The following is a 15,762-nucleotide window of genomic DNA, read 5'->3' as shown; positions in this document are numbered from 1 at the left end:
TGTCTGAATAAATCTGCGTTTTTTTTAAAATGCTTCATTTTCCATGACATGAAGTTCATCAATAATGTTATGATCCTTGTTTGAAATCTCAGTCAACAAAGCAGTCTCTACAACTGTACCTACAGCGTCAATAGAAGTATACCGACCCAATTTGAAATGACCAGAAATATTGACAACCTACAGTTGGACAAACTACACATTTGATAAGGAATAAAACTTTTTGCAAGTGCAGGTTTATATTAAGCTGACAAGCAGGTTTTTGCAAGTGAATTTTTTTTTTAATACAAGTTTGTCTAAGAGAAGTTTTGAAATTTCAGGCTTACAAGATTCAGTTACAACACCAGTCTTACAAGATTCAGTTACAACACCAGTCCTGGTGCCCTACGGCTGTCCATGGCCTCGTCCCTGCCATAATAGTGGCGAAAAACATTGAAACCACACACAGGCAATTAAGGAGAACCAAATCTCCTTCACAGTCCATACCTCCTATGTCATAAATGAGATCTGAGATCTGTTACATAGCATTAATTTCTTCAAGCAATCAAGATGTTGAAGAACTTTGACCTTCACAAATGTTGTTGAGAGTAGTGCTTGTACTACCCAATAAATGTGTTATATTTGATTGCAATTTGGGAATGGCACCAGGGCTCAAAAAAGTGTCTCTGATGTTTTGCAGCATGCCTAGAATGACCATCATAGTAGGTCGTCCTTCAGGAGATTCATTTGTGCAAAGCAATCCCACATTTATTAATGAACTAAGACAATTGAGATTATTATCTTCCTCGGTACAACTAGCCGTCCTCCTTAGTAAACCCAAGTCCACCACATCCATTAGTCGGTTTGGAAAACTGCTACCCACCCATTTTTGCAAGTTCATTCCTTCTACAAACATGTCGTGGGTGGGCTTCTTTCCAGTGAGCATTTCCAATAGCACTATTCCATAACTATAAACATCACCATTTGTTGTGACTTGTCCACCCACTCCATATTCTGCATTCATAGATCATCATCTTAAGGTTTTTAATTCACAATGGTTAATAAAGATTTAGAAAAAAAAATCACAAGATTAATTAAAATATGGTATGTAGTTTAAATAATACCTGGAGGAATGTAGCCTGTAGATCCTTTGAGTGCATTTGTAGAAGTGATATCCCCATCTTCATTATTTGCAAAACATACAGTAGCAATGCCAAAGTCTATTAAATATGCAGTCATATCTTCACCCAACAACACATTGTTGGGTTTCAAATCACAATGAATCACTTGCACAAAACAATGGTGATGGAGATATGTCATGCCTTGGGCGACATCTATTGCTATATTCAACCTTTGAATCAAATTCAAACAACTTTGTTCTCCATCATCGGGATATAACCACTTTTCTAAGCTTCCATTTGGCAGTAATGGAAATATCAAAGCTTTGATTTGGAGATCTGAATAACAAGTTATGACCCGAATCAAATTTCGGTGTCTAACTCTACCCAAAACTTTGCACTCTTTATCGAAACTCTTTTGAGCCCCTTCATTTTGTAGATTGAGAAGCTTGACAGCAACCATTGTGCCATCATTCAAAATCCCTTTGTACACTTTTCCAAAACTACCAATTCCTAACAAGTTTGCATCACTAAATTCATTTGTTGCAATGGCGAGCTCTGCATAGGAGATTCTTCGATGCCCCACATTTAATGATGGACCAATCTCTCTCTGAATATTTCTCCTGCAATTCCGTCTCCACAAGATTGCAAGAAACAAACACAATACAACAATTGCTACAACAACAACAGGTATGATAACTCTTTTGAGATTAGAAACACTTTTATGTTTATGAGCATGGCACGGTGGTAGATTTACCCAACGTCCACATAGACCAAGATTTCCCATAAATGCTGTGGCGCCAATCTTTTTGAAAACTCCTTCTTTAGGGACTTCCCCTGACAAATTGTTAAAAGAAAAATTCAAGTGTTGGAGCATTTTGAGATTTGCTAGTGATATAGGTATTCCACCCGACAAATTGTTGGAGGAGAGGTCTAGGTCTTGAAGACTTAGAAGTTCACTGATTGACAGTGGAATTGGACCTTCAAGTGCATTGTAAGAAAGATTCAGATATGCTACTTCTTGGCAGCTTCCGATGATACTTGGAATGTAGCCAGTTATTTGATTTGCAGAAATATCTATGGCTTGAAGCTTATTGAACTTTCCTAGTTCTAAAGGTACATGGCCACTTAATAAATTGTTTGACAAGTTGAAATAGAAGGCTAAATTTGCAAGGCCTGCAAGCTCTTCAGGTATGTGCCCACTAAGCTTGTTGTATGATAGATCTAGCAGTAGTAAGTTCACACATTTCCCTAAACTTGCAGGTATGTTTCCTGATAACTGGTTATGATTAAGATCTAAATATCTTAATTGTTGGAGGTTAGCCATAGAATCAGGGATTTTTCCAGACAAATTATTTCCAGAAATATATAAGAGACCTAAACCCTTTAGCTGCCCAATTTCCGTTGGGATGTTCCCTTGTAAATTATTGGAATCCATATATAACCTCTCCAACTTCTGAAGCATACCAACTGAAGATGGGATTGACCCGGTAAAAGAATTACCATATAAACCAAGGAATATTAAGCTAGTTAAATTTCCAATAGCAGGAGGTATTTCTCCAGCTAATTCGTTCAAACCCAAGTTTAAGAAGTAGAGTTTTGTAGAGAGGTGGCCTATAGAAAACGGCAATTGCCCAGTGAAGTTATTCCCAGATAAGTCTACATTTTGTAGATCGGAACAGTTACTAAGAGCAGTAAGAATGGGGCATGTCGTGGTGTTGCCGCTAATAAGGTAATTGCCGCCCAACCCAAGGAGCCGGAGATGTGTCAATTTACCCAACTCCATAGGCACTATTCCGCTGAGCTGGTTTCCTACTAAGTCAATCAATTGTAACTTGGTACAATTGAAGAGGGATGAAGGAACGCTGCCACTCAGCTGATTAGTACCCAAATAGAGTTCCTTTAACTGGGCGGTCTTCTTGCTACACAATTCCGACGGAATGTGGCCAACTAATCGGTTAACACCTATATCCAATACTTCAAGATTGGTGCAGTTAGACAACGAAGAGGGAATGCGTCCCGTCAGATGGTTTTGACCCAGCCAAAGAAGGCGGAGCTGGCTTAGCATACCCAATTCGTAAGGAACACTGCCGTGAAAGCTGTTCTGATCCAGTCTAAGGTCGATGAGCTGGCTTAGCATACCCAATTCAGAAGGAACACTGCCCTGAAGGTTGTTTCTAGACAACTCTAAGTACTGCAAAGAGGATATGTTTCCCAAGCAGTCCGGGATTGTTCCCATCAAATTGTTTTCAGTCAAGTACATGGTTATTAACCTGGGGAGAACACATAGTTGTGGGGGAATGTTTCCCGTGAGGTTGTTATAGGAGAGAGTCAAGTTCAGTAAACTGTGGCAGCTACCCAGAGTGGGCGGAATGGAACCCTGGAGTTGATTTCGAGACAGACGAAGCATCTTTAAGCGAGAGAGGGTTCCCAATTGATAGGGAATTTGACCGTGGAAACTGTTATTCCAAAGGCTGAGTACTCTAAGAAAGGAGAGATTGGCGAGAAGGGGAGAGATTGTACCTTCTAATCCCATGTGCGAAACATTGAGGGAAACGACTCTCTGCCTGCGCCTGCTGCATATGATGCCCGTCCACTGGCAGAATCAAACATTTGGCATCCACGACGTGGCTAAGGACTGGTACGGATCATATGTGATTGCAGACTTGAATGCAAGCAGAGCGTGTTGATCGGAAGCATTGGTGAGTCGAGGAGGATGGTGAGGGAAATGGGCGATGGGTGTGGAAAAGACAAAAGGAGGATTGAAAAAGAGAATGGAATAAAAGAGGAAAAGCTGGCAGCACCAGAAAAGAGAAGGGACGTAACAGGTATCCATCATTTCCTTCTGTGAAACACAAACAATCACAATGCTTCAGAAAACCAAATTGTGATTGTTTATATAGACGCATAGATACATTTGTAACTTTGAATTTACAAATGATTATTGGGCTAAATCTGTCGCTTGTGTAGCGTATATCTTGAATAGATGTCCAACCAGAAGTGTCCAGAACATAGTTCCTGAAGAAGCATGGAGTGGAAGAAAGCATAGTGTCACTCACATTAGAATTTTTGGATGTGTGGCTTATGCACATGTCCCAGATGAGTTGAGAAAGAAGTTGGACAACAAGGGGGAGAAATGCATATTTGTTGGATATAGTGATGAGTCCAAGGCATACAAACTCTACAATCCATTAACCAAGAAAGTCATAATCAACAGAGATGTGTAGTTCGTAGAAGAGGAAGCATGGGATGGAAGTTTAGAAAAGATAGTCAATGTCAAAGCATGTATACCACATGAGGACAAAGAGGAATTAATAGCAGCAAGTAATTCCTCAACAGTGACTCCCTCTACTCCTATTCAAGCACAGCAAAGCAGGCAGTAAGCAACGCCATCAACAAATAATAATACAGTTTTATGCAGCCAAGCAAGTGCTTCTCCAAGAACACTGTGAAGCGTGACACCAAGTGACATGTCAAGCCCATCTTCAACAAGCACAAGAAGACCAAAATTCAAAAATTTAAATGAAATTTATGAGCATGATGAAGTTGATATTAGCGCAGGTCTGAATTCCTTATTTGCATTATTTTGTCATGTAGATGATCCAATCCACTTTGAATATGCAGTCAAAGAAGAAAAATGGGTTGCGGCAATGGAGGAAGAAATAGAAGCAATAGAAAGGAATGACACATGGGAGTTAGTGAGCCTTTCGAAAGGAAAACATGTCATTGGAGTAAAGTGGGTCTATAAGACCAAAAGCAACATTGAGGGAAAGATTGAAAGGCACAACGAAAGACTAGTTGTCAAAGGATACAAGCAGCAGCATGGAAGAGATTACGCGGAGATGTTCGCGCCAGTCGCGGGTATGGAGACAATGCGCACAGTTTTGGCGATTGCCGCGCAACATAAATGGACAATGTATCAGATGGACGTAAAATTAGCATTCTTGAATGGAGTGCTGAAAGAGGAAGTGTATGTCGCGCAACCACTTGGTTGTGAGGTTGAAGGCCAAGAAGACAAAGTGTATCGGTTGAGGAAAGCTCTTTATGGATTGAAGCAAGCACCGCGTGCATGGTATAGCAGGATAGATGCCTACTTGTTGGACAATGGTTTCGACAAATGTGACAGTGAGCCTACTATCTACATCAAAGAGAGCGAAGGTAAGATTCTCATTATCGTCTTATATGTAGATGATTTGATTTTTATAGGCAGTGATGATTTCTTCATCATTGATTTCAAACAAGTCATGAAGAGTGAATTTGAAATGACTGACTTGGGGCTGTTAAGATATTTTTTGGGCATAGAAGTGAAGTAAATGGAAAATGGCATTTTTATCTCTCAAGTGAAGTATGTGGTAGACATTTTGGAGAGGTTTAAAATGTATGACAACAATTCCGCACCAACTCCAACTGTCATAGGGTTGAAATTGAGCAGAGAAGATTCCAGCAGCAATGTCAATCCGACATTATACAAAAGCATGATAGGTTGCTTGATGTATTTGACCGCCACTAGACCAGATATAATGTATGCAGTAAGTTTGGTGTCAAGGTTCATGGAGACACCCAAGGAGACACATTGGCAAGCAGCGAAAAGGATTCTGAGGTATGTCAATGGGACAAAATAGTATGGCGTTTTGTACACAACAACAAGTGATTTCAGGCTGGTTGGTTACACTGACAGTGATTGGGCAGGCAATGTCGATGACAGAAAGAGCATGTTAGGATATGTTTTTCATTTGGGTTCTGGAGCCATTTCATGGGCCTCCAAGAAGTAGCCAATAGTGTCACTGTCAACAACAGAAGCTGAATATGTCGCAGCAATAACAGCAGCATGTCAGGCAGTTTGGATGAGAAGGATGTTGAGGGATCTTCGTCATGACCAAGAGGGAGCGACAACTATTTTCTGCGACAACACCTCAACAATTACATTGTCAAAGAATTTTGTCTTCCACAAGAGGACCAAGCATATTGATGCTAAATATCATTTTATTAGAGAGTTGATTAACAATGATGAAATTGTGTTGCAACACTGCAGGTCACAGGAACAATTTGCTGACATCTTCACAAAGCCATTGGCATGTGAAAGTTTTGTTTATCTTAGAAACTGTTTGGGAATTGTCAATGGCACAATTGTGATTAAGGCGAAGTGTTGGAAATAATAATCCCAACCACCGCAATAAACAGCCTGACAGCAGCCATACTTGTCAGACGTATTTTTGCAGGTTGCATTTCTGTTTGAAGATGGAACGATTGAAGCCAGACGTGAACCATTCTGAAACTCAACAAGGAATTTAAAGTAGTCAATATACTTTGGTAAATAGATATGGGCAAGCATTCATTCAGAGACTATTTCCCACACTCCAGAAACACCTATGTGATTCTAATCACACTCAACAACAACATCATATTAATTATTTTCGCTCTGTCATGAATTAAATGTAAAATTGTATGTTGAGTTAAATATGAATGTAAAAATTCATTTTGATAGTTTAAAGAGTAAGAGAGTTGAAAAAAAAGAGTGCAAGTCTTTGAGGAGAAAATGGTGCAGCAAATTTTGGGTGGCACATGAAAACAACAGTTACTGTGTTTTACTGTCTGTTATTTCGCATGAGATTTTTGTTTTTACTTGGTGAATGAGACACAACCTCATATGAATGTATTTTCATGTTTTAGAATTCAATACTAAGTTTTTATTGTGTTGCTCCAACCTTATCTTGTTTATCTTTGAGTCTTTGTAATAGCTCCACGAACTCCAGGTCTGCGAAATCCAAGTCTGTGAAATAGCTCCACGGTGCGCGAAGGTAGCTGCACGAAATTAGCTCCGCAGTGTGCGAAAGTAGCTTTAGAAAAATCATAACTCTCTACCCCTCTGTGAAAATTAATTTTCCTAAATATTTCTAACAAACCCAAGGGAACAATATTAAACCCTAAGATTTATATTGTAAGCACAAATCATTATAAACTTTAGCATTAATATTATAAATCCAAGAGATTAAAAACCCTAGGATTAATATTATAAACCCTACAATTATAAACCTTAAGATTATAAACCTAAGGGATTAATATTTGAAATCCAAGGGACTAATATATAAACCCTATGATTATAAGCCTTAAGAGAATATTAAACCTTAAGATTAATAAAAAATAAACCCTTGGGAATAATAGACCCAATGGGTTAATATTATAAACCCAAGGGATAAATATTATAAGCCTTTAGGATTAGTAAATCCAATAGATTAATAAACCTAAAGGATTAATATTAATATTAATATTATAAAACCTAAAATTATAAAATTCAATATTGTAAACCCTAGTATTAAAAATCCAACATTTGAAACCCTTACACTAGATGCGATATTATAAATCCAATATTAAAAACCCCAATATTATAAACTCAAAGGATTAATATTATAAACCCAAGCGGAAATAAACTCAAGGAATTAATATTATAGACCCAAGATTATAAACCCTAGTGTCAGATCCAAGATTAGTATTATAAACCCTACTATTATAAACCGAAGGTATTAATTTTATAAATGCAATAATATGACATTGGTATTAATCACCTAAATATAAATATAAATATTTATAATTAAAAATAAAAAATAAAAAATAATATAAATATTGATATTAAAAATGAATAATCCTAAAATTAATATTATTAATTATTAATTATTAATAATTGTTAATTATTAATTATTAAATATTTATTATCAATAATTACTATAATTATTGTTCGTAAAAGGGATAAATATTATAAACCAAATAGATTGATACTATAAACCCAAAGATGAATATTATAAAACAAAGGGATTATTCATATTAAAAACCAAACATATTTAAAACCCAATGGATTAATATTAAAAGCCTAAGGGAATAATAAACACAAGGATTGACATTATAAACTTTGGGGATTATGAACACAAGCGATCAATAAACCCAAGGGATTAATATTATAAACCCAAGGGATTAATAACCCCAACTAATTGTTAATATTAGAAACCCAAGGGATTAATATTATAAACCCTAGGGACTAAAAACCCAAGGGATTAATGAACTCAATTAATTATTAGCATTATAAACTGAAGGGATTAACAAAATCAACATATTAATATTATAAACACAAGGGATTAGTATTATAAACCCTAATATTAGAAGTTTAAATCCAAGAGATTAATATTACAAATTATAAACCCAAGGGATTTATATTAAACTTTAGGATTAATATATAAACCCTATCATAATATTATACCATAAGAATATGAACCTTCATATTAATAAACCTTAGGGATTGATATTATAAACCCAAGGTATATAAACCTTAAGGTAAATATTATAAACCCTAAAACAAGCATGGTTGACCATGATTGATTTTCATATTGACACAATATTTGTCACAATGCAATGTTGGACCATGGTTGATCATGATTGATTTTCATATTGAAAGAATCATTGTTACAATGTGACATTGGACCATGGTTGGCCATGATTGACCAAGGTTGGTTTTAGTATTGACAATATTTGTCAGAATGCGATGTTGGACCATGGTTGACATAACATTAAACTTTAGGTTTAATATTAAATCCAAGGAACATAAACACTAGGATCAATAAACTGAAGGGATTAATATTATAAACCCAAGGGGCTAAAAACTAAAGGGATTAATATTATAAACCATAGGCTTAATATTAAACCCTTAGAATATAAACCCTATGATTAATATTGGAGACACTAGGATCAATATTATAAACCTAAGAGATTAATAAATCCATTGGATTAATACTAAAAACCTAGGGGATTATAAATCCAATGGAATTACATTAGAGCCTACGATTAATATTAAATCCTAGGACTGTAAACCATAAGATTAATATTATAAACATTAGGATTAATATTATAAACCCAAGAGATTCATATTATAAATCTAACGAATTTATAAACATAAGGGATTAATATTATAAACTCAATTGATTATAATCTGAGGGGAATAATTTTAAACGCAAGGGATTAATATTATAAACCTAAGGGAATAATTTTAAGCCCATGGGATTTCAAATCCAAGGGGATAATATTAAAACCTAGGAATATAAACTCTAAAACTAATAAACCCAAGGGATTAATATTGTAAACCCTAAGCTTAATATTAAACCCTAAGAATGTAAACCCTAGGAATTTATAAACATAAGGGATTCATATTATAATTTCAATGGATTATAAACTAAGAGGAATAATTTTTAAACCCAGGGGAATAATTTTTAAACCCAAGGGATTAATATTATAAACCTAAGGGAATAATTTTAAACCCAAGGGAGTAATATTGTAAACCCTAGGCTTGATATTAAACCCTAGGAATATAAACCATATGATTAATATTGTAAACCCTAAGAATTTATATTATAAACCCAATGGATTATAAACCTAAGGGATTTATATTAAACCTTAGGTTTAATATATAAACCCTATCATAATATTCTACCCTAGGAATATGAACCCTTAGATAAATAAACCCAATGGATTGATATTATAAACACAAGGCATTAATATTAAAACACTAAGGGATTAATATTAAAAACCCAAAGAATTTTAAATACAAGGGAATAACATTAAAACTTAGGATTAATATTAAATCCTAGGAATATAAACCCTAATATTAATAAACCTAAGGGATTAATAATATAAACCAAAGGGGTTTTAAACTAAAAGGATTAATATTAAGCCCTAAGATTAATATTATAATCCATAGATTAATATTGAACTTGTTGACACCTAATCATTGGGATTGTGTGAACACTTGTAAATAATGTAAATAGTAAATAATGGAAAATGAAGAGTCATCGGGAGGTGAAGCCCAAGAGTCACTCCCTCATATATATAACCATGAGTGATCTTAATGAATACACATAATTCATTTGAGGAGTTACCTCCTTGCCTAACATGGTATCAGAGCCAACTCCTAAAATTATCTTTTGTGTAACTCATGGGATCAGTTTTCTGCCATATTTTGTCCCTCTATTCTCTACCGCTCTCTGCGATCTTTGTCATACTGTCCCTATGGTATTTTTTTAATAACTGTTGTATTATATTTTCACTATCCGTTGTGGCCTAAACACACCATGACCTGAGAATTAAAGAATAGATGTCCATTTAATGCTACTAGAAACAAGACTCCTTATGAAATGTACTATGGCCACATTCCTTCAGTAAAGCATCTCAAGGCCTTTGGTTCCACCTATTATGCCTTGATACCAAACATACATAGAAACAAACTTGGTTCAAGGAGTCGTAAGTGTATCTTCTTGGGGTATTCAAATACCTCCAAAGCATAAAATCTTTGTGATGAAGTTAATAAAAGGTTTGTTGTATCTAGAGATGTAATCTTTCTTGAATATCCCAAAGATGAAAATGTTATTGAGTGAAAAATTGATCGCTTGGATAGATTCGGACATGAAAAATCATTTCAAGAATTTGATAATCAGAACCACGTATATTTGTGTCTCTCTTGTTTTATGCGTTTTCTGTGTTTATATTTCTGCAATATTTTATGTGTTCCATTGCTCCGTAATATATAATTTTCTAACAGTTTTTGATACACAAGAACCAACAGCTGAGGCAGAGCAACTAAAAACATGAGATGTTGTTACACCCTCTACTGTTGTTGCACATGAAACAAAATAGGACCTTGAAGCAAGGTGGCATTCAGAAAAACTTCTATTAATAGCGAAATTGGAGAATTGGAAGCAAATGGAACTTTCCCTTAAAAAAGGAGTGATTTATTTGGAATAACATCAGAAGGTTATGCATACCCTTAAGGATCAGTGGGCCGAAGAATTGGTGATAGAAGAGATGATAAAGTGGGAAAGGAGGAAAGTTGAGATGGAAAAGGAAGAATAGAGACAACAACTACAACAATAGGTCAAGGAGTTGTCTGAAGAGATAGGTAAAATGTATGAGTTAACCCTAAACCTTTTAGGTTGTAGGACGCCATCTCCGTCCTACCCGATATTCTTGTGGGAGAAATTTTATCTTTTCCAGTTGAGAGCCATCCATGAGAACAGACCCTACATGAGCATTACCACTAAAACTTTTTTGGATGTATTTCTTTCATGCAATTTTGATGAGCAAATTTTGTTATACGAACTCTTCCTGCATGATATATTTGTGGAGCATTATAATTTGTCGATGGCTACAAACATTTCCCCCTATGTTGGATATTTGCAGCTATGGGCTTTTATATCTTTCATGAGAAATAAAATCGATTGGCACCTCACCATAAAATCATCTATTATGAATGAAGAAAAGGTAACCCTGAAGATAAGACCAGAACCTCGTATGGTTGCTGCTATGAGACGTGAATTTAGAAATTTTCTCAGTAAACCTGACATGGCAAAACAATTGTCCCTCTATAGGAGAAGGATTGTTTGGTTTTTCCTTAATATTTATGAACAATTGAAAAGTAAATCATTAGTTGGAAGTCTGAAATGATGGGAAGCTTGCAGTGAAGCACTAAAAGTAGGGGTTCCCTTTGGGTACCCCAATTTCGTTATAGTTGTTACTTGAGTCCCTGAATATGCACAAATTGTAAAAATGATGGGAGCTTTCTCGATAGGGCTCAAATTCAAGTTTTCTTTGATTTGGATCCCGGTTTAAAAATGCCAGCCTTACTTCCACCTCAGTAAGCATGAGGAGTGTTCATGGACACATCGACTCATGTCTACCCAGGGATATAGAGAAGAAGGTGAAGGCAACATTGGTTCCTATGGTTTTATAGAACTACATGAGCAACATGCCAGTGTCATAATAGATGAGGACCCTAAACATTTTGAAGAATTTGCATGAGGACATGCAGTGGCTTCAGTTGGGGGGAGATGTTGGATGCAATATTTGAGGATATTTCAGGCATCCTTTTCCCCTTTTTTAGCTATTTTCCCTCATTGAACCTACAATTTCCCCATAATAATGCCACTCCCTTTGATTAAGAAGCAATTTTTTTCTTTGACGTATTATTATGCTATTTTCTGCTAAGTATTGAACGAAACAATGCTTTCTTTGGGATGACTAACTAGGGTAGCTTTGCAAGAGTTATTTTGAATGTTTTTCTTTCAGGTGTTTCCATAACTACTGATAGCCATGGGTGAATAGTTGTTGATGTTACTTGTCATTACATGGTGTTAGTTTTTGTTACTTGTTGTTACACCCTGGGTTTGACATTTCTGTTGTTACACCACAAACTTCTTGTTACACTACGAATTGTCAAGACTGTAGCCGCCATTTTCAAATACAATTGTCAAGGGCTGCATGAATTAATTCCATGCGGAAAATTAAGAATATCTGAGATGTTACAATTGTGTCTAAACAAGATTGGTGTAACCATAACAAATATTTATTAAAAGAAATTTGTAATAATTTCTATATTTTTTATTATTTCTGTTAGCTTAATCAACATGAGAATCACAAGATTCTCATGAATGATTCGTTTCCCTAATTTTGGGGCTTTGTAAATACTTTATAAAAGAGCTTAGTCTCATGAGAAGGGAACAACGATGGAAAACAGAGATAATACTGACATTCGGATCTTGTACTTTTCAACTATTTTAATACAAGCATATATTTGGTGATGTTACTAGAAATTTTGTGTTGAATTCTTAAGTAGTTTTCATTTTACTCTTGCACCTTGCTAGGGAGGAAGGGCCCCCCTCCTTAGTAGGGATCGCAGTGTAGATAAGATTTTTTATTTATTTTTAATATGTTAGTGTGGATTTCCTATCACTGTGGATTTGTTCTTTCAGATTTATTGTCTGTTGTTACACAGGTTACTCAATTCTATGCTATTCAATTATTGTTACATCTTTAGCTGATAGTGTATGTCACACCTGTCTTTATTATGAAGTTCTTATGAATTTTGGATTCTTCCCTTTTCGAGTGTTTTTCATTCCTGCAGTGTGCCTTTTAATTCCTGCAAGCATGTATTTCCATTCTGAAAGATTGCTTTAATTTCTACAAGTGTGTTCAATAACATCTTTTCTGTTTCACCTAGTTGTAACATGTCTCTACAAAAATAGTGAAGACATATTTGAAATAAAAATACCTACCTTGTTTGATAATTAATTATTTTGCTTTAGTTACTTTAGGAGTGATAAAACCTCACAAACAATAACTAGTAAGATAAAGCCGATGTATGAAGTGATGGCCCTAGATGCGTGAGGTAGTGCAAGTGGGGTTGCGATTCTTTGGAACCCATCAGAGATAATATTTGATCAATGGATGAGTATGCCCCACATCATATCAGGGAGATTCCAGCATATAGGAATGATAGACTAGGCTATCATCTCTACTGTCTATGGCCCTAACATTCTAGGAGAGAAGTTTGCCTTCCTCCAGATGATCGGACGACTTAAGCAGCATTTTCATGAAGAGCTATGGATTTTGGGGGGGCAACTTCAATATCATTACATCGCTGGAAGAGTAAAAAGGAGGCAAGAGGAGAAAAGATCCAGAGATGGAGACATTTCGTTATCTTATCATGAATCTAAAATTAGTTGACATTCCCACTCATAACGAAATATATATGTGGAACAATAGAAGAGGGGGCCAGAACCAAGTTACAAGCCGCTTTGATTGTTTTCTTGTGTCAGAGGGACTCATATCTAGATATATCTTCTTTGAAGTGGCTATCCTACCCTGCATGGGAATGAACCAGTATCCAATCCATTTGGAAATGGATCTGAAGCTAGCGCCAAGAAACCAGCCATTCCGTTTTGAATATTTTTGGCTCTGCAACTCAGATTTTCTGGGTAAAGTAGAAATTGGAGGAAGAACAAGGAAGACCATGGTAGGAACTACATGCATACATTTCAGCTTCAGTTAAAAGAGCTTAAGAAGCAAATAAAAAAATGGAATAAGTTGGAGTTTGGTCACATTATTAAAGAGCAACTTAATCTTCAAAAGAAAATGCAATCCATCCAACAAAGAATGATCATGGAAGGTTGATATGACACTTTGGAAATCGAAGAAGGAAGGGTTCTCACACAGCTTGATGAAAGGAGGAAACAAGAGGAAATCCTCTGGAAACAAAAATCCTTGGTCCAGTGGCTACAAGAAGGGGGAAATAATACTAGGTTCTTTCATAAGGCCATGATTCAACATCGCCAGCACAACCAGATCTTCTCTCTAAAGGATCCCACTAGCAACAGACTGATCAATCATGAAGAGATGGAAACCCTCTTGGTAAATCATTTTTAGAACCTTCTCTCAGAGCCATACCAAGATAGAAAAGAGGTTATTCAGAGAATCACCAAGCATATCCCACGTTTGGTGAGCAGAGAACAAAACATGTCATTGATGCACAAGGTTACTCTAGAGGAAGTGGAAGACGTTTTCAATGATCTAGCTAGGAACAAAGCACTTGGCCCAGATGGATTCATGGAAAAATGATTTTAGGGGAATTGTAACTTCATGGGGCAGGACATTCTCGAAGTCATAGAGGAGTCCTAGAGATCCCAAAAGGTAAATCAATCCCTCAACTTGTCCTTTATTGATTTAATTCCAAAAATGGCACTTTCTGAAGACCCCCAAGGCTTCAGTCCTATTTCCCTATGTAATGTCATCTATAAAATTATTTCTATTGTGATGGTCAAGAGATTTAAAGCCCTGTTCCAAACTTGATCTCTCAGGAGAAAACTAATTTTTTTCAAGGGCATCAAATCCTTGATGGAATAATAACCACTCAGGAAGCTATTCACTCCCTTAAGAATATGAAAATGAAAGGAATGATGATAAAACTGGATCTGTCTAAATCCTATGCTCGTCTCAGTTGGCCCTTTCTCCTTGGAATTTTGAAGTATTTTGGCTTCGACTCTAGATGGATTGATTGGATCTCATCTATGATCTCCTCGCTAGTGATATCTATTCTCCTTAATGGATCCCCTTTGAGGTCCTTTAATCCCTCCCACAGGATTCTCTAGGGAGATCCTCTCTCCCTGTTCTTGTTCATCCTAGTAGCGAAGGGGTTAGGGTGTTACATAAAGACATCTATTCAAACACGAACTATTAAATGGATTCATTTGTGGGGAAATGATCTTCCACTCACTCACCAACAATTTTTTGATGACATCATGTTGTTCTTCCAAGTCTCCCTTCATGAAGCCAAGGCCTTAAAGGTATTCTTGAGGACTTCATGCAAGCCTCTAGAACCGTGATCAATAGCGATAAATCTAACATTTTCTTCTTTAATACCCCTTCCCCTACCCAATCCTTTCTAGCTAGAATCTTAGGGTTCTCCATTGGTTATTTTCCCTCGAAATACCTCGGGATGCCTCTTGTCCTTAACTTACTCTGAACCTCCTATTAGAAAGACCTTCTAGATTGTATCTAAGAAATATTACATTAATGGTCCTTCCAAGCACTAAACGTAGCAGGACGCACTATCATTCTTAAGGTTGTTCTCCAATCGATGTCGATTTACCAATTGTCAGGCCTTGCGGCCCCAAAAACCTCATGTTCTAACATGGTGGAAAGTTTCAAAATGTTTTTGTGGCGAGGCACTCTGGAAGAAAAAAATGGGACCTGGTGGCCTAGGATATCATCACCAAACCAAATCTCTCAAGAGGTCTAGTGATCAGAGACCCTTCATCCTCAATCAAATAATTGGGGTGAAACTGTGGTGGAGATGGAT

General features: G+C 36.2%; 1 protein-coding gene across 1 annotated transcript; it reads right to left on the bottom strand.

Annotated features, from left to right (window-relative positions):
• Positions 1-291: 291 nt before the first annotated feature.
• On the bottom strand, positions 292-3,942 carry LOC149174073 (uncharacterized). The gene is made up of 2 exons (XM_089422526.1): positions 1,101-3,942; positions 292-990 (listed from the first exon to the last, which is right to left on the bottom strand). Exons 1-2 carry the CDS (start codon positions 3,628-3,630, stop codon positions 542-544), a joined length of 2,979 nt encoding a protein of 992 aa, XP_089278652.1. The 5' UTR covers positions 3,631-3,942; the 3' UTR covers positions 292-541.
• Between the last annotated feature and the right edge of the window lie 11,820 nt (positions 3,943-15,762).

The sequence above is a fragment of the Pinus tabuliformis genome, chromosome 4_1 (genome assembly GCF_031772625.1).
Source record: "Pinus tabuliformis cultivar Carrire ecotype Pingquan chromosome 4_1, CPIR1, whole genome shotgun sequence".
NCBI classification, from domain to species: domain Eukaryota; kingdom Viridiplantae; phylum Streptophyta; class Pinopsida; order Pinales; family Pinaceae; genus Pinus; species Pinus tabuliformis.
The sequence above is the reverse complement of the archived record's forward strand: the minus strand, read 5'-3'. Positions and strand labels throughout refer to the sequence as shown.